Source organism: Aedes albopictus, chromosome 2 (genome assembly GCF_035046485.1).
Source record: "Aedes albopictus strain Foshan chromosome 2, AalbF5, whole genome shotgun sequence".
Lineage (NCBI taxonomy): Eukaryota > Metazoa > Arthropoda > Insecta > Diptera > Culicidae > Aedes > Aedes albopictus.
Window position 1 is genome coordinate 316,910,562 of NC_085137.1, and position 27,427 is coordinate 316,937,988.

The 27,427-nt window shown below is 36.9% G+C and overlaps 1 protein-coding gene and 1 long non-coding RNA gene across 2 annotated transcripts in view; one reads left to right on the top strand and one right to left on the bottom strand.

The window, feature by feature from the left end:
- LOC134288225 (uncharacterized) overlaps positions 1-7,959 on the bottom strand; it is a 226,746-nt gene extending 218,787 nt beyond the window's left edge. The window contains exon 1 of the long non-coding RNA XR_009997826.1: positions 7,912-7,959. This is a non-coding gene — a long non-coding RNA (uncharacterized LOC134288225). The remainder of the gene's footprint in view (positions 1-7,911) is intronic.
- Positions 1-24,205, top strand: part of LOC109420819 (citron rho-interacting kinase) — a 64,903-nt gene extending 40,698 nt beyond the window's left edge. The window contains exons 5-6 of the mRNA XM_029857985.2: positions 3,478-5,669; positions 23,033-24,205. Of these exons, the coding sequence (XP_029713845.2) occupies positions 3,478-5,669; positions 23,033-24,078 (3,238 nt within the window). The 3' untranslated portion in view covers positions 24,079-24,205. The remainder of the gene's footprint in view (positions 1-3,477; positions 5,670-23,032) is intronic.
- The last annotated feature ends 3,222 nt before the right edge of the window (positions 24,206-27,427 follow it).

Sequence of the window (27,427 nt, forward strand, 5' to 3'; positions counted from 1 at the left end):
ATGAAGGCAGCGCTAAAAGTTTTATTAAAGGAATCTGGAGAAATTTCTGAATAAATGTCAAAAACATTTCTGAATGAATCTCTGAACCCATTTTTGTAAGAATTTCTTCAGGAGTTTCTGATCATTCATGGATTCTGATGATTCATGGATATTTTTTTTTTTGAAAAAGTGGAGGAATTTAAGAAGTAAATCATGAAAGATGCTTTGAAAAAAAATCTTTGTAAAATTTATAGAATGCATGGAAGATTTTTTTAAAGAATCCGTGAAGGATTTTTCGGCCAAAAACTCGGACAAGTTTCCGCAAACAAAAGTAAAAAGATGTAATAGGACAATTTCTGAAGAAATTTTTGTTAGATTTATTAATGAAACATTCAAAAGATTCTCCAAACGCATGCCTAGAGAAATTTATGAACAAATGAGTAGAGGAACTTCTGAAGTAATTCCTTGGTGAATTTCTAAAAACAATCTCTGAAATGATTTGTGAAAAACTGGTGAATTGGTGAAGAAATTCATGACACATTTTGTAAAAGAATTCTTTGTGACATTTCTGGAGGAGCACATGGAAGATTTTCTGAAATAATCTGTAACATGATGGTATGAGAAGTTTTCATCAAATACCGCTGTAATAAGGTTGAACACTCTGGGTTCACTTACTTTTATTTTACACCACAGAATTACAACAAAAAACGACCGAACAGATAGCTGTACAAACCTACAATGCTCGTACAGAAAGGTCGTTTGGCGAATATGTACAGCACAACCAGTAACGATGCTCTATCCAGGGCTTGTCAAGAATCTCAAAATTTCCGAAGGAGCTCCTTGAGGAATTTCAGATGGGATCCCTGGAAGAATTTATGAAGCAATTCGTAAAGAAATTCCAGGGTGAATAAATCCTCGGAGACATTTTCAAAGGAATTCCTGAATGAATTTCTGAACGTTTTCAATTTTTTGGGACATTTATGCAAACAACGTTATTGTGTATGTTCATTGCTCAAAATATTGGCGTTTGAATCAACCATACATAGTTTTAGAGACAAAAGATTTCGATGGTAACAAAATAGCGGGGCAGTAGTTTATTCGTTATTTAGCGAGAATTACTAATAATATGTGCAAAAAATTCGAGCCTTTTATCGAAAACTCAATTTTTATGCAATTTGTATATGTTTTGGCACATTTTGGTATAAAATTTAAACACAAATAAAAAGAATGCCTCGATTTTATGTAAAATTCATAACTTAAAGCGTCCACTAAATCGATGTATACCTGGAGAAAGATACAAAGTACCTAGTATGAAAAGGACAGGCCAGGGATTGAACCCAAGACCTTCTGCATACGAATCAGAAGCGGTTGTCTTTTGTTTAAATATTCTTTACAGCCGTGTGAAGAACTAACTTTAAGTTCATTCACGAAAATAAAAAAATCTCAGCCAGACTGTATATAAAATCTATTTGCAGCTTTGAAAAATTGTCTGTGTCTTTGTGCAGAAAAGTTAAACATTACAATTATTTCATTTTTCAATCTACGTTGTATGTTAGCGCCGGTGTGTCAATTGTATGAATTTTATCTAGTGAGCAGTGGTTTATTTCTCACTTATAGTACTGAATTCATTCTGTGAATGTCGCCATGGCAACTAATGAAAATTACACTAGTTTACAAAATAAAACGAAAGTCGTGAACTTCCGTCAACGACCAAAATTTTTGAAGTATAATTGAGCGCTGATTTCGAAATTGTACTTCAAAAAATTTAAAGTAGAACAGTTTTTTAGTTTTAGCTCAATATCGAGTTTTACAACTTTTCAAAATATGGAATTTAATAAAATTCAAAAATCTTGCGTTTTGTTCAACCAAATTTACATCTTTTTTCCATAAATTAAAAACTGAATATAATACAATTCGATCATCTGAATGCAGGTTTTGCGTCAAATTGATGAAATTCAAGATATTGGCGAGTTTTGGGGACAATCTCCTTAAATTTTAGCAAATTTTCCAAAAATATATGAAGAAATGTATTTTTTTTTTCAATAAGAAAAAGACAATTTAAAAATTCTTTCTCAACGTTTATTTCTCATATCATATGTAGGCGAGTTACAGTAAAAATTTCAGCTCAATCGGAGCATTGATTACGAAGAATGAGATGTTTGAAGTGAGCGACTTTGCTTAAAAATAGAACAAAAATCGATTTCATATCATCAACCTTGTATGGAAAGTCGAAAAAAAATCCGCTCTACTGTAATTTTTTTCCTTTGCGTTTTCGAACTCAGGGCATGATTCTACACCAAAAACGATCATCAGCTCACCGAGTTCAAAAATGCTGTAAACTTGTGTTACCAAACAATTCATCGCGCTGCCAAAGTGCATATACGGAATATTAATTCTTATACATTTGGTCTTTGATTTTTGTTTCTATGTGAACTAAAATTCAGCATTCTCTTCGCTTGTGTAGCAGATGTACGGACTGGAATTCTTGGTTCCCTTCGTTATTCTGGGTTTTATGAGCGGACTGGAATTCTACATTCCTGTCACCGGATTACCAGGTGTAAGGACTAGAATTCATCATCATCCCTTCGTTATCCTGAGTTTTGGTTTGCGGATTTTCCCTGCGCTCTTCAGGTTCACGGACTAGAATCATCTTCTGTCCGTCTTCCTGGACGTAATCAACACACTTGCTTGGACATTTGCAGTGATGAATGTTCACATTTTAAAACACGTGAAATAATAATTACCGTAGTATTTTTCCGTCCACACTTATTGCACATACTTATTGTGATGACCGGATCTTACAGGCTTCACAGGAACTTCTTGGTTTCAGATGCATCACAGCTGTTTTCTCCTGGACGAAATTCTAAAATTAACCTCGTCTACCAATGTAGGAGTGCCAAATGAAACACGTCTTCTTGCTTCAGTGGTAAAATATAAATGTCAGATTTATTGTCTAATCATACTGAGTTTACTTTGATGATAACATAGCATATCTAGCCTACTACATATTCGATTGCCTAATTTTTACAGATGGAACTGGCATACGATTCATTACAGAAATCTAGTTGATAAAAACAGTAGAATAATTAGCCACAGAAGTCCAATGTCGCGACTGTTCGTGTGACTAACATCTAGTTTGCCACGCCATTACAGCGTCAGCAGCGGTACTAGAAGTGTCAAGTTAATTTTGTTTACCATAATAAAAGGTCCTCTACAAGATGAACACTTTAAAATAGTAAATTATTAGAATTAAAGTTATTAAAATAATTAAATAGGAAAACTGACTACAGCGCCATTGGAGTTCTAGTGTATTTCTATTATAAAAACAAGACATTCCATTAATTAATTCAAATCATACAAATGTTAGTTTCTTTCGCTCTGATCGATTCACGCTTTGCCTTTATTTAAATTATTCTCACTACCCCCTCGACACACCTATGTTGCGAAGCAGCCAGCACTAATTTACAACTCTTTTTGCTACCACATTTTTCTCCACAGAGAAAGCGAAGATCTGCAGCGCAAACGAGCGGACGGGTTGGAGGAGGTCGTCTCACGGCTGGAGAAGATTATCGATCAGTTCAAGACGAGCTACCCGGCGGTTGGTGGTGCAAGTGGCGGCACGACGACAGACGGTACGACGTCGCTTCTGGAACGGCAGAACGAACGGTTGGAGGACAAACTGAGCGCCATTCGGGAGCAATCGATCCTGGACAAGCAGTCGGCACGCGCGGCCAATTTGTCACTGTGGAAGTTGGAGAAGGAACTGGAGCGGGTCAAGTTGGACAATTCTATTCTCGGGCGAAGGGTTGAGCAGGCGGACGAGAGGGTGAACCGCGTTCGGAAAGAGAAGGAGGAAGTGGCATTTAAGATCAAACAGCTGGAGGATACAATCAGCGGAAAGGAGAAACAAATCGAGGATTTGAAGGAAGATATAAGATTAATGAAGGATGAATTGAGGAAGGAACGTTATTCGCGAGACTCGACCGAGAAGGGACGACTAGCGGAGAAGGCAGAGTTGATCACAGCTGCGGCGAAAATTCAAAGCTTGGAGGAAAAGTTAGAAGAGGCAAAACAGAAGGCAAACCAGGCAAATGATAAGCTGAGAATCATGACTTCGGAAAATTCAAAGCTTATGCGAGAGCTGGACGAAAGTCAGGAGGAGTTGGCCGATGCTCATGGATCTGTCAAGGAGTTGGAGGAAAAGTTGGCGGTCGCGACAAGGAACTTCAATATGCTGAAGGGAGCTTGCAGTATTACGGAAACTCAACTGACAGAGTTGGAGATTCTGCTGGAGAAGGAACAGAGGAAAAACAAGGAATGCGAAGAAACAGTTGCTGCGTTGTACAAGCAGATGAAGGATAAAGATGCAGAGTTGTCCAAATTGCGCCAAGAAGTTAACCAGGAGAAGACATCCAAGACAATGAGTGAGTCAAAAACTTCGCAACTCGCATCGGAATATGAAGAATTGCGCAAGAAGTTTGAAGAGTTGCAGAACCAAATGGTTGACCAACAAAAGGATCTCATTGAAAAGACCTCAAGCCTTTTTGAGGTCCAGGAGCGTATTGAGATGCTCAACCTGGACACATCAAACCTGCAGAAGGTAGTTTCAAACTACGAGCAGGAGCATCTGATCCTGAAAGAAGAAAATTCGAAGATTCTCACCGATTTGTTCCTAGCAAAGGAGCATATAACAAAACAAAACAATGAGATCAAGGACTACAAGAATCAGATAAATCAATTGAACAATGAGCTTGACCACGTCAAGACAGTTCTCACGGAGCAGAAAACGTTCTACACAGAACGGGACATCAAATCGGAAGCAACCTTGGCTCAGCACAAGAAGCTTATTGACTACCTGCAAGCGCGTGTTGAGGAAGGATCCCACAAAAAGAAGAAAACTTTCGCTGACATGTTGTTCGGTAGCAGTAACAACGAGAAGAAAGAAAATCTTCCTCCGAACCCCATCATGGTGGAAAACACCACCAGTTACAAGAAGCTTCAGGACGAACTACAAAAGGAGCGCCAACGTACCAACCAGCTCAAAGAGCAACTGCTCCGAGCGAAAACCGATATGATTGCCATGCAAGGATCTCTCAAGAAGGCCCAAAAAGACGAAGAGAACCAACAACAGTTGGATGCTAAGGATAAACAGCTCCCGTCCAGAACGCCTTCCAAGACGCATAAACCATCTTTCCGACAGGTGCAGCCTGCGCCGACTCCCAAGAAACCCAATTCCCCGAGTGGTGGAAAGTCCCACACCTTCGACATGACCTTGGAAACGTCCTCGTCTAAAAATCCGATCCAGCTGTGCAGTGTTTGCGATCGACACATTTTGGCCGGCCATCCGTACTGGAAGTGTACGGTTTGTTCGAAGAATGTCCACCGGAAATGTCGCTCCGGAGCCGCCAATAATTGCCTTGGGGGAGCAGGAGGCGATGGCGATCTGGATTCCTTGGCCAATGAGTTGGTGGCGGGAGGAACCAGTGATACCGAGTCGCTACAGGATCAGATCAGCTTGGCACCCGGTGGTGGAGATGGGGAATCCGGTGACGGGGTGGGCAGTGTGGAGGAGAAGGCCGACGATGACGAAGACAAGTATGTGGGTGACTTGCTGTTCAAGACGAAACGGCTGGAGCCGCAATTGGCCATTAATGACGTGTACGACGTGAGCGAGAACGTGGTGCTGTTGGGTAAGTTTGAAAGCAATAATTGCTTAATTTCATTGTTGTTTTTTGGTTTCACTTTCGGTGGGTTGTTTGATAATAAGCGAAGTGGGTCATTTAATGGGAAGCAAAACAAAGAAAGCGATAATTGGTTGATGAACACGTGCGAAGATAACATTACCTATTGATGATGCAGCATATACTGCCTATGATCGCATATCAGTCCCATCTTGCTGGGTTTCCTATTCATATGGGACAATTATGCGATCATAGGCAGTATAGAGTAAGGGAGTTTTATGTAGCTTTCATGATCATTTACAGTTGTGCTGTCAGTTTTCCTAGAGTTACTTTCTATGGATTTACTCCATTTGGCATAATGACTAGGGTGGCCCACACTTGTATGAAAAACAAAAAATTCGAAAAATGCCAAGTCTTATCTTTATCAAGTTTTGAACTCCCAGAAGCTACGTTCAAAATTTGAGCAAAATCGGTTGAGCCTAAGGGGGCGCTCAAAACGCTTGAAGTTTGTATGGGAACACGCAGAAAAATATATATTAAAGTCTAAAAAAAACGACTTTGAAACAAAAATAAAATACCATTGATCCACGGCCTAAGTGCGATTTTTATTGAATCAATGACAGCGAGTATTAGCTTCAAAGCAATTATTTTGTTGTTTTTAAGTCTAGCTCTGAGCAGCCTGATTGTAAATTCAAAGTGGAATATATTTGATTCTAATATTAAATTTCATTGAAACAAATATATTACTACTTTATTTCAAAAATATTTATTTTTGAATCAAAAAAACACAAATTTTTGAATCAAATACAAAATTTATTTATTTTAAAAATAATATTATTTGATAGTAATATATTTCAAAAAGGCCATAAACGTATGTTTTGAATGGATTATCTTCTTTGATTGATTGCGATCTAATAAATATTGAGAGCATAAGATCGGAATGCTCTCATTAGTTATGAGATCGTATTCAATCAAAGCAGATGAAATGAATAAGACTATATTGCTACATTGTCATAACTAGACAACCTCAACAGTAGTTTTTAGATTTTTTTAGTTTTATATTATTCGATGATGGATCTTATTCTTTGCTGATGTTTGTAGCACGTAAGCTCTTGTGCAGTTGCTCAACAGTTGCCTCTTTTTACATTAGCAGCAGCCGGCAGAGGTGGAGGCAGCGTAGTTACAGAACATTCAATAGATAGCGGAGGAAGATTCTGTAAAACAAAAAGGGTTTCCTTAGCAAATATAATTTTATGAACAGCAGTTGATGCTTACCAGGCCTCTCCTTTATTACAGCACGATGCACCTCGTCATATCCGCTTGAAGCAGCTGCGGAATGTGTTCCTAGACTTCCTTGCACTCGATTATCATGTGTTGCTGTTATTTAGAAGGAATGATATGAATTTTAGAAATTAATAATAACTTTTACTTTATTGTACTTACCGATGAAGGGTCTCTCTGTGTCTTCCGACAATCCACACGTTTTCAATAAAATAAATTTGTCTTATATTTTAAATACGATCTCTTGTTCCAAAATTTCGTCGAGCAAGTTATTTTTTTCGCTTTATAACAATAAAAACATGGCCGCGGATAAACTTGTGCAAAATGTTATATTTATTTCAAAGTAGTCCCTTTTTTGAATCAAAGACACAACGACTTTGTTTCTAATATATTTATTTTAGAATCAAAGTCGTTTAGTATTAGACTCAAATATCAATGTACTTTGATTTAAAAAACAGTATTGAATTTGAATCAAAGTGGTTATACATTTGATTCAAATATGCGACATTTTTCTGCGTGAAAACTTGGCCAAATGTATGCAGAAATTTTAAGTTTTCGAACTTTGCCGCTAGGTGGCGCTGTAAGCGTTCAATAATCAAACCCTTTGGTATTATTGTAGGTGACTATATACTAAAGAACTTTTTCGAAGACCGCGAAGTGATCCGACGACTGTGAAAAAAGTTATACCCTAGACAAAGTGAGGCAAACACGTATGTGACATCCCTATTCCCACCCAATAGGATTGTTTGCAGCCCACATCAATTGGGTTCCCCCATTGACAATGCATTTGAGTTCCCTAAATATTGGTACAAGATGCAGGAATCGAAAATGTGGCGTCATCGCGCCCTGGTGGAGGCAAAGTATTGAGATTTCATTATTGATATTATTCCTTTACATGTATTGGAAAAATAACAATAAAGTTTATCCTCACTTTACCTAGGGTAGGGTGGAGCGGGGCAAGATGGGTCACGGGGCAAGATGGGTCAGTGCCATTTGCGGGCGCATTACTCATGTTATGATTATGTTAATAATTTCGTTAGACAACCAGCATTAATATACAAAAGTTTGCGTCATTGATTGAAAAACTATTCACTCTCATTTGAAATAAAAAATAAAATGGTTTTTACTCATTTTTCTTATGCGATACATTCCATATAATCTCCATATAAACGGCCGCGGGGCAAGATGGGTCACCTTCAATTTTGAACGTATTTTTGGAGCATTAAAAAGTTATTTATTTTTTATTACAAGACTATCTCATAAATGACTTCAATCAAGCGGAATGAACGCTCAAAATTATAACATAAAATTATGATATTTTTTTAGTAAAAACATCGGTTTTCAAGTCGCCTTAGGACCACTCAAATCGTAAAGTTTTTTTATATTCCATATAAATTTATAAAATGTTAACTAGTAGCTCTTGTTTACTCAGTATGGATATGGAGCATATATGAATGCGGAACAAATCTTATATTTTGGCGTTTTTCGATGAGAAAATGTGAATTACTTAAAAGGTGACCCGTCTTGCCCCGCACTTTTTTCACGGCGCAAAACCAATCACTTTTTAAAACTGCTTGTTTAACATCCTATTTTGTATTTAATAAACTTTTTATCGACTTTTAGCATAGCTAACTAGTGTAGAAAAGAGTAGCGGACGAATACAAACCAATACGATTTGTATTTACAATATTATGGTGATTCATCCTTAGGTGACCCATCTTGCCCCGCCCCACCCTATAACTTTTTTCACAGGCGTTGGATCACTTTGCGTTCTTCGACAAAGTTGTTTAGCATATAGTCACCTACAATAAACCAAAGGGTTTGATTATTGAACGCTTACAGCGCCACCTAGCGGAAAAATTCGAAAACTTTAAGTTTCTGCATACATTTGGCCAAGTTTTCCCATACAAACTTTAAGCGTTTTGAGCGCCCCCTTAGGCTCAACCGATTTCGCTCAAATTTTGAACGTAGCTTCTGGGAGTTCAAAACAACTGATTTAGGAGGTAAGAGTTGGTATTTTTCGAAATTTTTGTTTTTCATATAAGTGTGGGCCACCTTAATAATGACATTTGGTATAATAGTCGTTTGGCATAAAATTTGTTTGGTATAATAGCCGTTTGGCATATCGGTTATTTGGCATAATTCTGAATAAAAGACATATTAAGCTAAACATGATCAATATATTAGTGCTCAATCTATTGCCAAAGGTCAACAATTTTGAAAACACAGTGTGTGTGTTGAATTGACAAATTGTGAAAAAAATGTGAAAAACAACCACTTGTTTTGGTGGGATTCGAACCCTCGACACCGTATAGCTAGTCCGGCGCTTTAACCAACTAAGCCTCTGAACAATTCATGATTCAGCGGAATTGGAAGTCAAACTGGATTCGAAGTGGCCATATGGCGTCGAATCCCGACCACGTATTCTTATGCTGTCCACTGCATTGTCCGAAATGCAAGTTATTGTTTGATTTAATTTGTTTTAAACATATTGCTAGACGAGAAACAAACGTAATTGCAGTATCATTCTTAGAATTGAAAACTTCAATTTATTCAAACCTTCATTGTGAGATTCAATTTACCGATCAGCTGCCGTTCTACGCATAGTTGTCACATGTTGAAAAGGGGCAGTCTTATAGTATTATGAAACTTTTGTACATGAGGCTCAAATGTCTTAAAGCAAAATGGAGCCGAAAGACAACATAAAAGTTGTTTCACACTTTAACACATTCTTTATGATCGGATAAGTAGAAACCTGGTGAGTGAAGGAGTTGGTGAATGAGTAAGAAAGTTAGTGAATTGGTAAGTGTGTACGTGTGGGCTGCCCCGTCCCAAGAATGAGTGAGTTAGTGAGTGAGTCAATTGCTGATTGAGAAAGTTATAGAGCTTTGGACAGAGAGCTGTTCGGTGAATTTGAGTATGTTAGTAAGAGAATATATGAATAAATGAGTAAGGGTTTATAAATTAGTGAGTCAGTGAATGGGGCAGTGAATGAATTAGTTAGTTAATGTGAGATCTGTTCCGTGGGAGTCAGTGTATTAGTGAGTTAGTCAGTAAGTGTTTTATTCAGTGAGTTAATGAGCAAGTTAATGAGTGAGTGAATGAATGAGTAGAAGGATTAATGAGGAAGGTAATGAATGAGTAAGTGAGCAAGTTGGTAAATGATTGAGTTAATGATTTCGGGAGTAAGTTGGTAAATTAGTGAGTTTATGGCTTAGTTAGTGAGTGAGTGAGTGAGTGAGTGAGTGGAAGAAAATTAGTGAGCTAGTAAATTAGTAAGTAAATGAGTTAATGGGTGGGTTTGTGAGGTAGTTAGTTTAAGAGTTAGTGAGTAAGAAAGTTAATAAGTGGGTTGTTGAACTAAAAGACAAGTGAGTGATTTAGTAAGCTAGTAATACAATGACTAAGTGAGCTAGTGAGTTAGTGAATTAGTGAATAAGCAGTGTTGGTAAACTCACACTCAAAACACACTCATGAACCGCTTCTGCGTGAGCCAACTCGCGCGTGATTCTGAATCGTTTTCTCACGCGCGAGTTTTTCATGCAAAATCTCGCTCTCACGAGTCAAGCGCCGAAATCCCATTTGCTTGTAAAACGAATTTCAAATCAACTTGAACGACATTCAATGTTGTTGTACTCTAGATAAGCTGTTGTTCTATCATGCAATCCTAAAAACTTTGATGTAAATAATAACAACACCAATAAATAAAGCAATGAGTGAAATCAAGAGTTAACTCATGCATGATTTTTTCAGTGGTGATTTTGGCGAGTCAAGGATCGCGCGTGAAACAACTCAACCATGAGATTTGAGAATTTGAGTTTTTACCAACACTATGAATAAGTGAGCTTGTTAGTGAGTGAATGTGTGAGTAAATGAGTGAATTAATAAGCAAGTGAGTAAGTGAGTCCCAGTCAACCAGTGATCGTATAAGATGTTGAATAAGATGTTAAAGTGGAGGTGATATGCGTACATTTTACATGCGCCCAAATGGAGGCATGCACGCATACGGCCTCCACTTTATCGTCTTATGCAACAACGATTACTGGTTGTCTGGGATGAGTCTGTCAATGAATGAGACTGTTAATGAGTAATTTAGTGAATAAGTTAATTAGTGAGTAAATGAGTGTTAGTGAGTAAATAAATGAGTTTGTCAATAAGGAAGAAATATAGTGAGCTAGTGAAGAATGTAGCACAGACAAACAGACGTAACACCTTGAACGATTTTCATGGAAATCCATCGCCCAGTTCACACTACCATCACCTGGTGGAAAAGTTGCACGAATCACTGTGTTGTGCAATATCGTCAACAGAAGGCGCTAGTGTGAAACGTCAAACGCATAGAAAAACGATGCGCGCGCCTCTGGTTGTGAAAGCCACAACTATGAAAATTTAAAATGATCGTTAAAAGCGTGGTCGATGGAAATTTCACAAGTGTTACGTCTGTTTGTCTGTGAATGTAGTGTGCTGACAAGTAAATTTGTGAGTGAGCGAGTGAGGAGTTAGTGAGTTACTATATTAGTGAGTGAGTCTGTTAGTGAGTGGATGTCTGGGTAAAAAAATAGTGAGTTTGTGAGTGATGTAGGAAGTTACTAACAAGGTTACTGAACGGATGCGCGAGTGAGTTAGTGAGGACTCTCTCTTAGTGAGTAAGTGAGTGAATGTGTGAGTAAATGAGTAAGTCAGTGAGTGAATTAGTAAGTGAGCGTGTGTACGTGAATGATAGTGATGGCCACGAATGATGATTAATGTCATTGAAAGAAAGTTTGCGAGTACAATTTACTGGCGAAAAACTGGCTTCATTAGGACTGCTGCAAGCTTCTTTTACATGTGAATTAGCATATGCACAGCTAGCCGCTCACTTACATCATTATTTATTTACCAACTCAATCTCTTTTGAACCCCCTCACGGACCACGTACACGCCAGTCCTCTAATTCACAAGCTCATTTTGCAAAATTTGTTCATCCACTCATCTAGTCATTTAGTGTCTAATTCACTAATTCATCAGCTTACTCACTAACTCACTAGCACACTGATACAAAAACTCACTCACCGACTCACTTGATCATCTACCTGTTCACACTCTACACTCACTTTTAAATGAACTCATTTAGTCACCGAATTTACCACTAACTTACAACTTACAGATCACACTTATTTCTTCACTCGTTTATCAACTTACACACTTACTCGTCGTGACTCATAGCATCATGACAAAATCGTGACTCACAAAATTATTCACCAAGTCAAAAAATCTTAAATTCACTCCCTTGGTTGCCCACTCATCAAATCATTCACTCACCATTACCTAATTCACTTTTCAAATTACTTATGCAGCAGGTTCATTTACAAATTAACTGACACATTAATTCACTCACTCGCCAATTTACTCGCCAACTGACACATTTTTCAATTCATCAACTCATCTACTCAAAATCTTATCCCACTCACTGAAAAACTCTTTCACCAACCCACTAACTTGTTCAAGAACTATCTTTCTCGCGAACTGGGGTTTATCTAAAAATCTCGGCGTTTGTTTTTCGTTGTGCAATTCATGGAAATGTCGATTTTTTGTTACCATCCTTCGTGAGACAAGTGAGGGAATGGATAAGTAAGAATCATTTCACTCACTCACCCATTCACGGCATTCTTGAAAATTGTACAACAGAAAATAAGCTATTTTCATTTTGATACACGCTTTTTGTATGCGAGTTTATTTTAAATTTGATCTTATCTGAATGCTGCAAGCAGCAAGTGTTCTCTTTTTTATACACCGAAAAATAAGGTAGGTGTTATTCACTACGCATTTACCCACTCACTAAATCAATCACACAATAGAATAAAAAATAAGAAAACTCACCAACTCCTTAACTAACACTATTACCAACTCGCTTACAGTCTGAGATTTTTCACATCCAATTACATATACAGTGACCCCACACCGATGAATCACCTTAATTTTGTACACTATTTATGAATCACCATGTTGATCTAATGAGTGATCCATAAACTGTGGTTTTTGCCGATTCATAAATTGTGGGGTCACTGTACCAGTTATTATATTAAACATCCTCAACGTCATCTTGCACGGTATATTACGTCGGTTTCGTCATGCTACACGACAATTAAAGAGCCACTTGGTTATAACTTTAGTTAATTTGAACAACATACACTATGTTTGCTTTATGTGCTCCCCATGCGTTGCAATTATATGTAACGTAGAAGCGATGCAGGTACTTTCATTAAATTGAAACTATCTAGCTACACTCCCGATCAAAAGTTTGGGGTCACCCCCTCAAAAACATGTCATTTTTTTAGGCCCATATCTCCACCAATTTGCGACCGATTTGAAAACCCTAGGTCTCATTCAAAAGATAATAAGTCAAAGAAACTTTGAACAAAATTTAAATGAAAATTTTTCAAAAATGTTTGTAATCTTAAGCTAAAGTTGCCAAATTTTCCGAAAAATGAATATAAACTTACGGCAGTGTCGCTGGAAATTGGGTCGACCAAATTTCAAGATGAGAGCGGTAATATAACCTGTTTTTTAGCTTTCAACTGCTTTTTACAGAACTTGGCTAAAAAATCTAGGAAAAAAGTTTTTGAGTAGGGGTAGGCGGGGCAATATGGACACCCTAAGGTTTTTGCCAACTTTACCTGGCAAGAAGTCAAAAAAGTTTAGTTTTTTGATACATGTATCCTTTTAAAGGCTATTTAGCATCTATTGCATAAGAATGCTCACGAAGAAGAATGATTTATCCACTTCAAAAAATGTTATGAAAAATGTTAGTTTTTCATGACCGTCTTCAAGCATACGGGGCAGAATGGACACCCCCATGGGGCAATATGGACACCATGAGACTTTTACGAATTTTGTACATTATTTACACCTATAAAGTCATTTCATCACAAAACAACTACTAGTATGGATGAATAATACGCCGAAGTAGTTCATTTTTGTTCAGTTAATTTAAATTCAGGCCGTTTTGAATAAAGCTTCGTTTTTGTCGGCATGTTCAGCTGTGCCTAGAACAACTATTTTCCACTGTTGTCGTTTTTTGACCAATTTGTTTCACCCTATGTCTACTATAGTGAACATTTAACCGATAATATACTGAAATCGAAGAATTTGGTTGTGGTTTGTGATTTAGGTTATATTTTTCCCTTGCCACTTCTTTCAAAAATGTGAGTGTCCATTTTGCCCCGGCAGCAGAAGATATTTCCAAACTTGATTTTTGATATAATAAAGAAGAAAATATAAACATGTTAAGCATGTAGATACAGCAAAACTACTTGCATGTGTTCTACAAATATCAGGTTTCAATTGACTTGCAATAAATTAATCACTAAATCTTATTTTAGATGATGTGAAAATTATAATTTCCATGCACAAAAAACGGAGGACGCAACTTTTTCGTGTAAAATCAAGTATAATTTTAATTTCGAATGTTTCTTTCCTGAAACTACGTTTTAGATAAATGGACTATATCCTCCTTTCATTAAAAGTTCAAAAAAGTTCGCATATTTCAAAATATTGAGGGTGTCCATTCTGCCCCGGGTGTCCATATTGCCCCGCCTACCCCTACACTAACTCGTGATGTCATCGGCCAAAAGTTTGGGGTCACCTCTCAATATGATGTATCGGCCAAAAGTTTGGGGTCACTATCGTAAAACATGAAAAAGTGATTTGTTGGTAACTTTGTCATCTTTCATTCAATTTTTATTTTTCTTGGCTTATTTGAAACATCATAAATGGTACTTAACTGCATATACAGTGTATCAAACAATTGTCCGTACAGCAATTTTTTGGTCAACATAATTTTTCATTCAAATGTTCATAACTTTTTAATACGTCAATCAAAAACGCTGAAACTTTGACCATTCATGAACCATACATTAAAGCTCCATTGGTAAAATTTTGAGCGAGATTGAATAAGTTTTCTGAAAATTATAGAACTTTTAGAAAAACTTATAAGATTTTTGAACACATTTTTAAAACATTATATCTCAGTATGTAGGTACACGCTATATCCAAAGGGAAGTATTATGAAAAGTGAATGTACCTCAAATTTTATTCGCTAGAACCGTTTTTTTGGACCTCTAGATTCAGAATATGTGTGATTTAAAATAATCCATCTTGGGTTTTTTCCCCATACATTTTTGTATGGGATGAAATTAACCTTAAAATGACTTTTTTCGCCATTTGTATGGGAAAATAGGTAAAAAATAAAAAAAAATCGAAAAACCCAAGATGAAATATTTTAAACCGCACAGATTATGAAACTAGAGGTCCAAACCTACGATCCTATGGAATAACATTAGAGGTACATTCGATTTTCATAATACTTCCCTTTGGACATAGCGTGCCCTACTCGATGAAAAATTTTCATTTTTTTTTGTGTTACAGCTGATACCTAAGGCTTCCATATGCAGCTACTTTTGAGGCTTTATATTCACTACAAAAAATATGAAAAATGTGCTTATGTAGTTGACGACAAGGGTGTGCAATAGGACAGATCGGTGAAGTACTAGATTTGTAGTAATGAGCTGAATTTTAGTATGGTGAGAAGGTCAATTCTCCGTTTCTGCAATGAAATGGTGCAAAAAGCGTGGGTATTATGATTCCTTGCCTAATTTGATGCGGTTTGAGCAAAATTTTGGGCAACAGTGTTGTTGTTTTCTCCATTTCTTGCAACATAAACAACATAGTTATCCAAAGTTTTACTCAAACAGCATCAAATTACACGGACAGAAATGTTGTCTGGTTGATATAACTTTTCACATAGTTCTATCAAGCTTCGAAGATATTCTTGATGTAATTGCTTTAAATGGTTGTTTCACAATGATTTGATGTTTGCACCAGGCATATATTCAGTTTGGATCAACCTCTCTGAAGATCAACCATCCAATGCTTAAACCAAGAATATATGTCATTACTTGAACAATCTAGGCTGCTGTCTACTCAATCACAAAGAAGTTGATAAATTTGTTCATCATGACGGCTGCAGTTCTAAGAGACGACTTCAATTTTATCGAATTCTTTCGAAATCTGTGGGTATGTATAAAACTAAAGTTATAACAGGCCAATAAAGCTCTATCCATAATAGGTTCTATGTAAGCGATAAATTTATCCTCGTGTTCATCCTATCCACTTATCCGCGAGCGGTAATGGTGGTGGCGGGCATGTCCAACCGGTTCGGATTTTGACGTTTCTTGGAGGAAAGTCAAAACAGTTTCATTCTCCTCCTCACCCCTTCACCCACCGTTTGATGGCGCCAACCGATTGCGATCCCCACGAAATGTCAAAATTCGAATCGGTTATTTATGCCCGCCGCCGCCATTACCGCTCGCTGATAAGTGGATATAGGGTGACAAAGGGTATTATCGGCAGGTTTGTTCTCTTCGTCAAGGGGGGTTTTTGTGGACCAAATTGCCTGAAATTTGGGCACATAACTCAGCTTGGTTGGGAAGGATTTGAGGCCAACTTTGAGATCAACAGGTTTCAAAAAATCCCCCATGACGAAGAGAACAAAACTGCCGAACGGGGATGAACCAGCCTCGGGCTGAATTTCCCCATAATAAAAAGTCAATAATAATAAAAACTGCCGAAAATACGTAAGTTCCCCTATTAGACTTTGAATGATTTAAAAAAAAAACAAAATTTGAACGATGCTCAGTGTATGTTTAAACCAACCATCCGAAATAGTTAGTTCAACCCTCAAGTTGAGGGTAAGTTTAAACATTAACATGTTTGAATCCACCATGAGAATAATTGAGCTGTCAAACCATCAACCATAAATATTGTTGATGTAAGCATAATATGGTTGAATGAACCATATTTCTTGCTCTCATCAATGCTTCAATTCTGGTTAATTCAAGCTTCCATTATTGTTCGACCTATTGTATTATGCGTGATACAATCACAAAATAGGATTATATAAAAGTCAATGCACAAATATGCTTGTTTGGGACCGTAATATGATTGACATAACTTTATATTTTTCTCCGTGTAGACAAGGAATCATAATACCCACGCTTTTTGCACCATTTCATTGCAGAAACGGAGAATTGACCTTCTCACCATACAAAAATTCAGCTCATTACTACAAATCTAGTACTACACCGAACGTGCCCCATTTATCATATTTTGATCAATAAAAGTGCCAAGTGTTTTCAACGTTTTGAAAATGGCGCAAAAAGCGTGGGTATTATGATTCCTTGCCTAATGCTGTTTGAGCAAAACTTTGGATAACTATGTTGTTTATGTTGCAAGAAATGGAGAAAACAACAACATTGTTTGCCAAAGTTTTGCTCAAACAGCATCAAATTAAGCAAGGAATCATAATACCCACGCTTTTTGCACCATTTCATTGCAGTAACGAAGGATTGACATTCTCACCATACTAAAATTCAGCTCATTACTACAAATCTAGTACTTCACCGATCTGTCCTATTCTCAAATTACACTCTGAACATATACAGATTTTTCATATTTTTTGTAGTGAATATAAAACCTCAAACGAAGCTGCGTATGAAAGCCTTAGGTGTAAGCTATAGCACAAAACATATTGAAAAAGTTTCATCAAGTACATATTGAGATATAATCTATAGGGTGGGGCGGGGCAAGATGGGTCACGGGGCAAGATGGGTCAGTGCCATTTTTGGGCGCATTGTTCATGTTTTGTTTAGATTAATAATTTTGTTAGATGACCAGCATGAATATACAAAAGTTTGGGGCATTGATTGAAAAATTATTCACTCTTATTGGAAATAAAAAATAAAATGGTTTTTAGCCATTTTTCTTATGACCCTACCTCGTTATATCAAACCAACTTCCTGTACGAATAGCACACGAACAGGCTCGACGCCGATCAGCATTGTTTTTTTATTCTTAGGGCCGATTTCTTCACTCGGGCTTAAATTTTAAACCAGGCTTAGCGATACATTCCATATAATCTCCATATAAACGGCCGCGGGGCAAGATGAGTCACCTTCAATTTTGAACGTATTTTTGGAGCATTCAAAAGTTTTTTATTTTTTATTACAAGACTATCTCATAAATGACTTCAATCAAGCGGAATGAACACTCAAAATTATAACATAAAATTATGATAATTTTTTAGTGAAAACATCGATTTTCAAGACGCCTTAGGACCACTCAAATCGTAAAGTTTTTTATATTCCAAATAAATCTATAAAATGTTTACTAGTAGCTCTTGTTTATTCAGTATGGATATGGAGCATATATGAATGCGGAACAAATCTTATATTTTGACGTTTTTCGTTGAGAAAATGTGAATTACTTTAAAGGTGACCCATCTTGCCCCGCACTTTTTTCACGGTGCAAAATCGATCACTTTTTAAAACTGCTCGTTTAACATCATATTTTGTATTTAATAAACTTTTTATCGACTTTTAGCATAGCTAACTAGTGTAATAAAGAGTAGCGGATGAATACAAACCAATACGATTTGTATTTACAAAGTTATGGTGATCCATCCTTATGCGACCCATCTTGCCCCGCCCCACCCTATATATATAAATGAGTTTAAAGTCCTTTTGAGGCAACAAAACTCACGAATGGCAGAACCGATCAGCATGACTCTTGCACAGTTCGATTCGTATTCATGGTGGCTGTGTTTATATGAAAAAAAGTTACGAAAATGAACTAAAAATGTAAAAAAATGATAAAGTTCTGATTTTTTATGAGCTGGGGTGAAAATCAAACACGATTGAAATGAAACCAATCTAGAGTGCGGTGCAGCAATGATCTAAACAGTTGTCAAACTAACACATCTTGGCGAAACAAAGTTTTCCGGGACAGCTAGTGTTTTAAAAATGTGTTCAAACATCTTATAAGTTTCACTAAAAGTTCTATAACTTTCAGAAATCTTATTCGATCACGCTCAAAATTTTACTAATCAAATTAAAGCTCTTCAATATATAGTTCACGATTGATCAAAACTTCAGCGTATTTGATTGATGTATAAAAAAGTTATGATCGTTTGAATGAAAAATTATTTTGACCAAAAAATTGCTGTACGGACAATTGTTTGATAGGGGTAGGCGGGGCAATATGGACACCCTAAGGATTTTGCCAACTTCACCTGGCAAGATGTCAAAAAAGTTTAGTTTTTTGATACATCTATCCTTTTAAAGTTTATTTAGCATCTATTGCATAAGAATGCTCACAAAGAAAAATGATTTATCCACTTCAAAAAATGATTTGAAAAATGTTAGTTTTTCATGACCGTCTTCAAGCATACGGGGCAGAATGGACACCCCCATGGGGCAATATGGACACCATGAGACTTTTACGAATTTCTTACATTATTTACACCTATAAAGTCATTTCATTACAAAACAACTATTATAGATGAATAATACGCCGAAGTAGTTCCTTTTTGTTCAGTTAATTTAAATTCAGGCTGTTTTGGATAAAGCTTTGTTTTGTCGGCATATACAGCTGTGCCTAGAACAACTATTTTCCACTTCTGTCGTTTTTTGACCAATTTGTTTCACCCTATGTCTACTATAGTGAACATTTAACCGAAAATATACTGAAATCGAAGAATTTGGTTGGTTTGTGATTTAGGTTATATTTTTCCCTTGCCGCTTCTTCCAAAAAGGTGAGTGTCCATTTTGCCCCGGCAGCAGAAGATATTTCCAAACTTGATTTTTGATATAATAAAGAAGAAAATATAAACATGTTAAGCATGTAGATACAGCAAAACTACTTGCATGTGTTCTAGAAATATCAGGTTTTAATCGACCTGCAATAAATTAATCACTAAATCTTATTTTAGATGGTGTGAAAATTATAATTTCCATGCACAAAAAACGGAGGACGCAACTTTTTCGTGTAAAATCAAGTATAATTTTAATTTCGAATGTTTATTTCCTGAAACTACATTTTAGACAAATGGACTATATTCTCCATTCATTAAAAGTTCAAAAAAGTTCGCATATTTCAAAATACTGGGGGTGTCCATTCTGCCCCGGTTGTCCATAATGCCCCGCCTGACCCTACACTGCACTTTGAACCACATGTATTTGTAAAAATTTACGATCGATCAAAAAAAAAAACGATCAAATCTGACTATACAGAGGTTGCTCCTCCGTGATTGATCTGAGCTGGTACCAATTGCACTGAGATCCAAATGAATAAGGGCTGGGACACTCCACTTATTCTCAAAGTGCAATTTAAGCAGCTCATACATTTTGAATCAATAACGGCGCCGGCCACGTCCTTATAGTCAGTTGGGAGGAATGTTAGAGTGTATTGGTTGTTGTTACTAGAGACCGAGAGCACTCTGCGTCCCCACAACCAGCACGGACTGGGGTATTTGTTAGATGGAAAGGATGGGAGATCTGGGAGTCACCGTTGGGTCGGTGATGCGATCCATGGAAAGGGGTTATTTTTTATAGTGTTCGTAAGGTGATAGATTGTGTGGTGAATAAGGTGAATAAGGTCAAGCGGCACAGCACGCTTCGGTTGCATAACTTGTAGGCGTTATATACACTGTGCTGTGAGTGGAAATTGGAAGGGAGGGAAACGACTTTTTTTCAATTCGTTTCTGGTTCTGGTGAATATATGAATATACATGAGTTGTATATGTAGAGAAGAAAGAAAGAGAGAGAAAGTGGATAGAAAGATACAAAGTAGGATGAAAGGGACGGGCCAGGGATTGAACCCATGACCTTCTGCATACGAATCAGAAGCGGTAGCCACTAGACCACCAAGCCCGTCTACATGTATTTGTAAAAATTTACATACTAAAACTTAGTGTAAAATTGCCTCTTTTTTGAAATGTGGTGAAATGTATTAAATTTATTAACAAAAATCGTTGAATGCGTTAAATTAAAGACATCAAACGCAAATTTAGTTAATTATCTTTGAATTGAGCTAAAAATAATTAAAATTGAACTATTGATGACGAAGATATCACCAAATAACTTTTCCATGTTTTACGACAGTGACCCCAAACTTTTGGTCGATGACATCAAGAGTCAATTTACTTAATCACTTTTTTCCTAGATTTTTTAGCCAAGTTCAGTAAAAAGCAATTGAAAGCCAATAGAAAATAGGTTATATTACCGCTCTCATCTTAAAATTTGGTCGACCCAATTTCCAGCGACACTGCCGTAAGTTTATATTCATTTTTTAGAAAATTTGGCAACTTTGGGTTAAGTTTACATACAAATATTTTTGAAAAACTTTCACCTAAATTATGTTCAAAGTAATTTTGACTTATTATCTTTTGAATGAGACCTAGGGTTTTGAAATCGGACGTAAATTGGTGGAGTTATGGGTCTAAAAAAATACATGTTTTTGAGGGGGTGACCCCAAACTTTTGATCGGGAGTGTATATAGCTGAACAACAGTTTCTAAAGCTAATGTTTGCTTAAGAGTTGTTTGTTCTAGCAAGACTGTTCGTTCTGCAGTGTGTGTAAATAGAGCGCCTGGTGCAAAAAAGTCAAGATCCTCAAAAAGTAACATAGGACAGCTTTACATAGAACGGCAGAATATTGGTCTCGCTCGCACGATACCACATTTTTTGTTACATTATTTTGCCTAAAAATAGGTACCGTGACCGGCCCTAATTCTGCGCAGTCCCTAATTCGGCGCACTTTCTCGAATATACCATAAAATCACGGACGCTAGTTCAATATTAGCTTCAAATACATTTTTTGAATATTGCTTCAATAGTAATGAAAAAGTTTGTGAAGAAAAAAATTTCAAATCAACGATCATTATTTTGTAAAAAAAATAAAATGATGTCGCAAGTACTGTAAATTGCCTGAAATCTGTGCCCGTTAGCGAAACTGCTAAAATGTTGCTTCATGAGCTGAAGCATTTTGCGACATAAATAATGAAGAGAATGTCTGCTTTTCCATGCGCATCCTGTACTACTGTCTTAGAGGAATCAGAATCGGCAAAAAAGAATTGAGTTTTCTTCTTCTTTTTTAAATCTTCTTGTTCTTCTTAGGTGCGCAGAATTAGGAACCGGTATTAAATGGTGGTCCTAATTCTGCGCAGACATTTCAACACTAAGTTTTGAACATATAATTAATAAACAAACATCATATAAATGCCACCATAGTTATAACTGGGATATTCTATGTTTCTAGCAATCCGGTGAATGTAATTACGGCTCAACAAGTTAGTTTATGAACTTTGAAGGCTAATTTACGATTTTTGAATTTTTGATCTGATAGTTCGACCGGACTAACCACTTGTTTTAAACATTTGCTATCAACCTCGGGGGAAATTTTATGTATTCATGCAAGCATTTGTCAAATGCGAGATATGATGTGAGTTTACATGGAATTTTGTTAAACAGTGGAAACCCTGGAGTTAGACAAGAAAGAAGTTTCAGATTGCAAACAAAGATTGTGCCACCTTGTCATGGCGAAAAAGTTGATATTGCCTTTAGAAATGAAAGTAAATTTTACTAAAATGTGCACATGCGAATAACTAAAAAGCTTTACGTAGTAGTATTCGATAATGCTACAAAATCCTTTTGTGTATTATGATTCAAATTCCCTTTGCTTAGTAATCAAAGTAGGTAGTATCAATGTTGAGGACATGCAACGTTCCAATATGGTCGTAATGTCGTAAAAAAGTTGAAAATCAAGAATTCAATTGAATTTCATCTATGAATCATGTTCCCATTACAACATGTTATCTTTTTAGTGTTTTTTCCCATGTGCGCAGAATAAGGAACATTAGTGCGCAGAATAAGGAACATTCCAAAAATGGGTGCGCAGAATTAGGAACAGAGACACACTTTAGAATTTTCATGATTTTACTTAAAAATTGAGTGTTTTGTATAAGAATTATATTTTTCCCTCATTAACAAAGCTAATAACTATGTGCAGTCAAAAATTCAGCCAAATCGGTTCGATTTGGAATTTGTTACAGCTGATTGAAATTGAAAAAGTCTTAGATGCGCAGAATATGGGCCCTCCACGGTATATATTTTAAGAAAATTCGAAATGGCTTGCCCGAAACATATGCCCAGTTTATTTGAACACTCTACAATAACTAACTGCAAAACCTTCGAATCCTTTCCGAACTTTCACTTGCAGGTTGCGACAGCGGTCTCTACTCCTACAACACCGACACGGCCGAGTTGGTACAAATCCGTGGCATATCCAGCGTTAAATCCTTCACCATCTCGCAGCACATCCCGAAGGCCATCATTATCGGCAATGATGGCGAGTATTTGTACCAGTGTGACCTGCGCCATCTGCACAGCCGTGCTCAAGCCTCCTCTTGCCTCTCGCCCAAGCTGGAAACGTTTGTACTTGATCTCTCCATTGCCAACCGGACCCACAGTGAACGGTGGCACCTGGTCCGCATGATGGATGACCCCTCGTGCCAGCAGCTGTCGGAAGTGATAGCGATTGCCGCAACTTCGTCCAGAATCGTGATTCTGAAATTTGATACCAGTCTGGGGCGGTTCAAACCGGTGCGAGGACTGGACACGGTTCTTCCTGTTACTTCGGTATTGTTCACCAAACACACGGCCATCGTCAGTTCTGACAAATTTTTCGAAATCGATCTGGGAACCTACGGGGCCGAAGAATTCTTGGATATGTCCGATTCGAGTCTTCGGGATATCCGGTCTTGCACCCCGATGGCGGCATTCAAAGTGAACAGTCAAGAGTTCCTGCTTTGCTTCAAAGAGGTCGGGATCTTCGTGGATGAGTATGGCTGTCGGTCGCGACCGGACAACATCAACTGGCTGCAGGAACCTCTCGACTTTAGATACCGCGAATCTTGCCTATTCATTGCGCACTCGGATTGCGTTCAAGTTATGTACGTTAGTAAATCGTACACCAAAGAGATGGAGCGGAAGGAGGCATCATCCGATGAACGGCGCGCCTTTGTTAACCTGAACTCTCCACAGCTCTTGGCCTTTTTGGATTTTGCTCGCACCAGCATTTACGTGGCCTGCGAGTGCGGTCCGGAACGGGAGCAGGAGATCATCATGCTGGATGGGTACAAGGCACTACAGACCACTTCGCCGTGCTTCTTGAGCAATTCCATGGAAACCTTGTCCAGCCTGTCCAGCTATCCGACAACGGTGGCCCAAAGCACCGAGACGCTTTCACTGGGGCATGCGGTCTAAGTACTTCTTTTAAACTATTGATTGTTTTTAGTTTTTGTGGTATTTCGTTATTCCGCATGTGATTGGTGAGTTGCTCATGTGACAAGAAATACGTTTCATTCAATAAATATTGTACCATTTTAAGATATTTAACAAAAAAACTTTATGTATTTTGTACAATCCGAACGTTCTGTAAATTAAGTGCTGTTTCTGTCCCGATTTCGTTTAATTACATGCTGTATGGAACATCGGTTTGCGCATGATTCAGTAGAAAAGCAGTAAGGCAGATCTAGTGGTATTAGTGATGAGATAGCAGTTTGAAATATGGAAAACTTCCGTGGTCTTGGCAACTTAAGATCCCAGTACACAAGGCCAAATATTTGTCCAAAAAGAAACCAATGCTCAAACATCTTTTTCACTCGTTAGAATTCCAAGGAACAGAAGTACTACCCCTCTTGGCATGTCAGTCCCATGTCGTTACTAATGCAAATCATATTTTTGTCACTCTCGAAGTCATTCGAAACAAATGAGATAATTTTCCTGTCTTTTTCACAGCTAAATATGCCACGAAAACTTGCACGAAAAGGATATGCATGAAGTGAATACATTTCTTTGAAAATTATTGGAGTTGTAATACAAATGATAGGCGCTTTGAAAAACAACATGGGACTGACATGCGAAGAGGGGCAGAGTAGCTGAACAATAGTTTCTTAAGCTAAAGTTTGCTTAAGATTGGTTTGTTCAACTTTTATACAACAAAACAGTTTGTTGGGGTTTTTCATTAGTGTCAAACAGATGTTTGATCTTTAGTTGATTCCTCGCCAAATATTTGACCCTGTGTACTTCAGGCCTTAGGTATACTGCCCCTATTCGCATAACAGTCCCATGTTTGCTGGGTTTCCTATTCACATGGGACTGTTGTGCGAATGGGGGCAGTATAGCACCAGAATAGAAAACGTTAACAGTTCGTAGCAAACAAATATTACCCAAGAATGACGTCATCGACTTTCTTCAAGGGATTGAAACACCTGGCTTTGGTTGGTCACGTTCACGTTGCCCGTATGCCAGAAGGATGACAAGTGAAAGCAGTAACTCAGCAGAAAACCTTGAAGGGATAGTCGACTGCCTGGAAAAGAACTAACCATCCATAGTGAATCGACTCATCGCCACAAGTGTTTGTTCAACAAGTAAGTATACTTGGGGAAGTTTGCTTAGCTACAGTGGTCGTTACAACAATATTTTAGCTTTAAATCGATGGACACGTTCATTTTAATAATGTTTAAGATTGTGACATTGGGCCTAGAACTAAAACTCAAACAAAACAGTTTAATGTGAGAATGTACCGCTTGCAAATCAAATCTATTGAATATATAGATACTTGCGTACAACCTATCAGTGTCTAGTCACTTTAAAATAACATCACAGATAAACAAAGGTGAAAGTATGACCATATTCATTGTAAACGATCAATGATACAATACATCCCCTATCCGTTAAATATAATTCCAATGGGGCACGTTTGGTGTAGTACCGTGGGGTGCCCTAATTTCGTGCGGGCCCAAACTTCGTTAACTTCTGACATCTGAGAGCATTATTATCTAATTAACAGCGCAATCATTCAAAATTTGCTATAACCTCAAAACTGCATTTGATCTCAATACAATTCACAAAAAAAGAAATGAAAAATTTGATTTATGTTAAAGATTGAAAAATAAATTGCAAATGTATGCAAATAGCAGATGCCATATTCAGTTATACGAGAAAATCAACACTCACGAAAATGAACAAATATTTCGATCTCTATCAAAGGTAAATATTTCAATTTATGCTTGCTTATTTCAATTCAATATGTTTTATTATAATACGCAATAAAATTACTTAAAAATGTTATTTTCTTATTTTGTTTCAACATTTTTGTTGTTGGCGAAATTAGGAACCCACAATTTGTATGGGTCCCTAATTTCATGCACTCTTTTTCATAACTTTGTTTTAGAGGTTCATGTGTACACAAATGGCTACAAAGCCATCGTTTGATTCGGTTATTAATAATAGTTCTAATAACTATTTTAATTGGTTTAAAATTAGCTAGGGACTGCTCATACATTACGTAGAAAAAAATAAATAAATTTATAAATGTGGGAATACTAAGTAAGCTCGGGATGATTTTATTTACCCAAACATTGGGAATAGGGAGTAGTAGCTTACAGCCGTTAGTTTTATTCAAGCAAATTATTGTCGTAAGCTTTATTGCCAGAACACAAATTTGGAAGACAACACTTTACTAGAACTAACCTCCCGAGCAATGTGCCTATTAATGGCACATAATAGAAACGTAAAAAGCTACAATTAAAAAAATGAATTAATTCACATTACTGACCATCAGTAAAGTTAATGAACATTTGATTCAAATAGCAAACAATATATCGTTTTATTAAGATTTCAATAAAAGAGCAAAATAAACGTCAAAAATAATAACCCCTAAAACCACAGAAGGATTTTGGAAATCTTAATGTAAACATCCGGGACGAACATGGTAAACAGCAAATATTCACTCATATTTCGTCACAGACATCGGTTTTATCTACACGTTATGGTTTCATAGGTATTCTACGAGTATGCTACGTTTTGAAAATTAACATATTTAGGCGAATTCTACGTCTTTTAGAGTGAGCGAAATTTGGACCCATTTTGAACGAAATTTGGAACCCGTGCACGAAATTTGGCACTTTCAAACAAATCAAAACTAATGCTGTATTTATCTTGTATAATGTCAAGTTGCCTAATTTATATTTTTCTTGGGAGCTACAGTACCAGCACTAAATATTATCGAAGAAATTAATCTGATATACTTTATGGTAAAATTTCAGTCGCTTATCAAACTTTGAAATTTCTTAAGTGCACGAAATATGGGCACCTCACGGTACTAGATTTGTAGTAATGAGCTGAATTTTAGTATGGTGAGAAGGTCAGTTCTCTGTTTCTGCAATGAAATGGTACAAAAAGTGTGGGTATTATGATTCCTTGCCTAATTTGATGCTGTTTGAGTAAAACTTTGTATAACTATGTTGTTTATGTTGCAAGAAATGGAGAAACAACAACACTGTTGCTCAAAGTTTTGCTCAAACAGCATCAAATTAGGCAAGGAATCATAATACCCACACTTTTTGCACCGTTTTACTGCAGAAACGGAGAATTGGCCTTCTCACCATACTAAAATTCAGCTCATTACTACAAATCTAGTACTTCACCGATCTGTCCTATTATCATTCTCAAAAGACGAAAATTTTATTTCTTCATCATCTACCTAGAAACAGATATGCGTACATTTTTAGTTTTGCAAGAATCTTACATTTATTTCCAAAAAAAAACA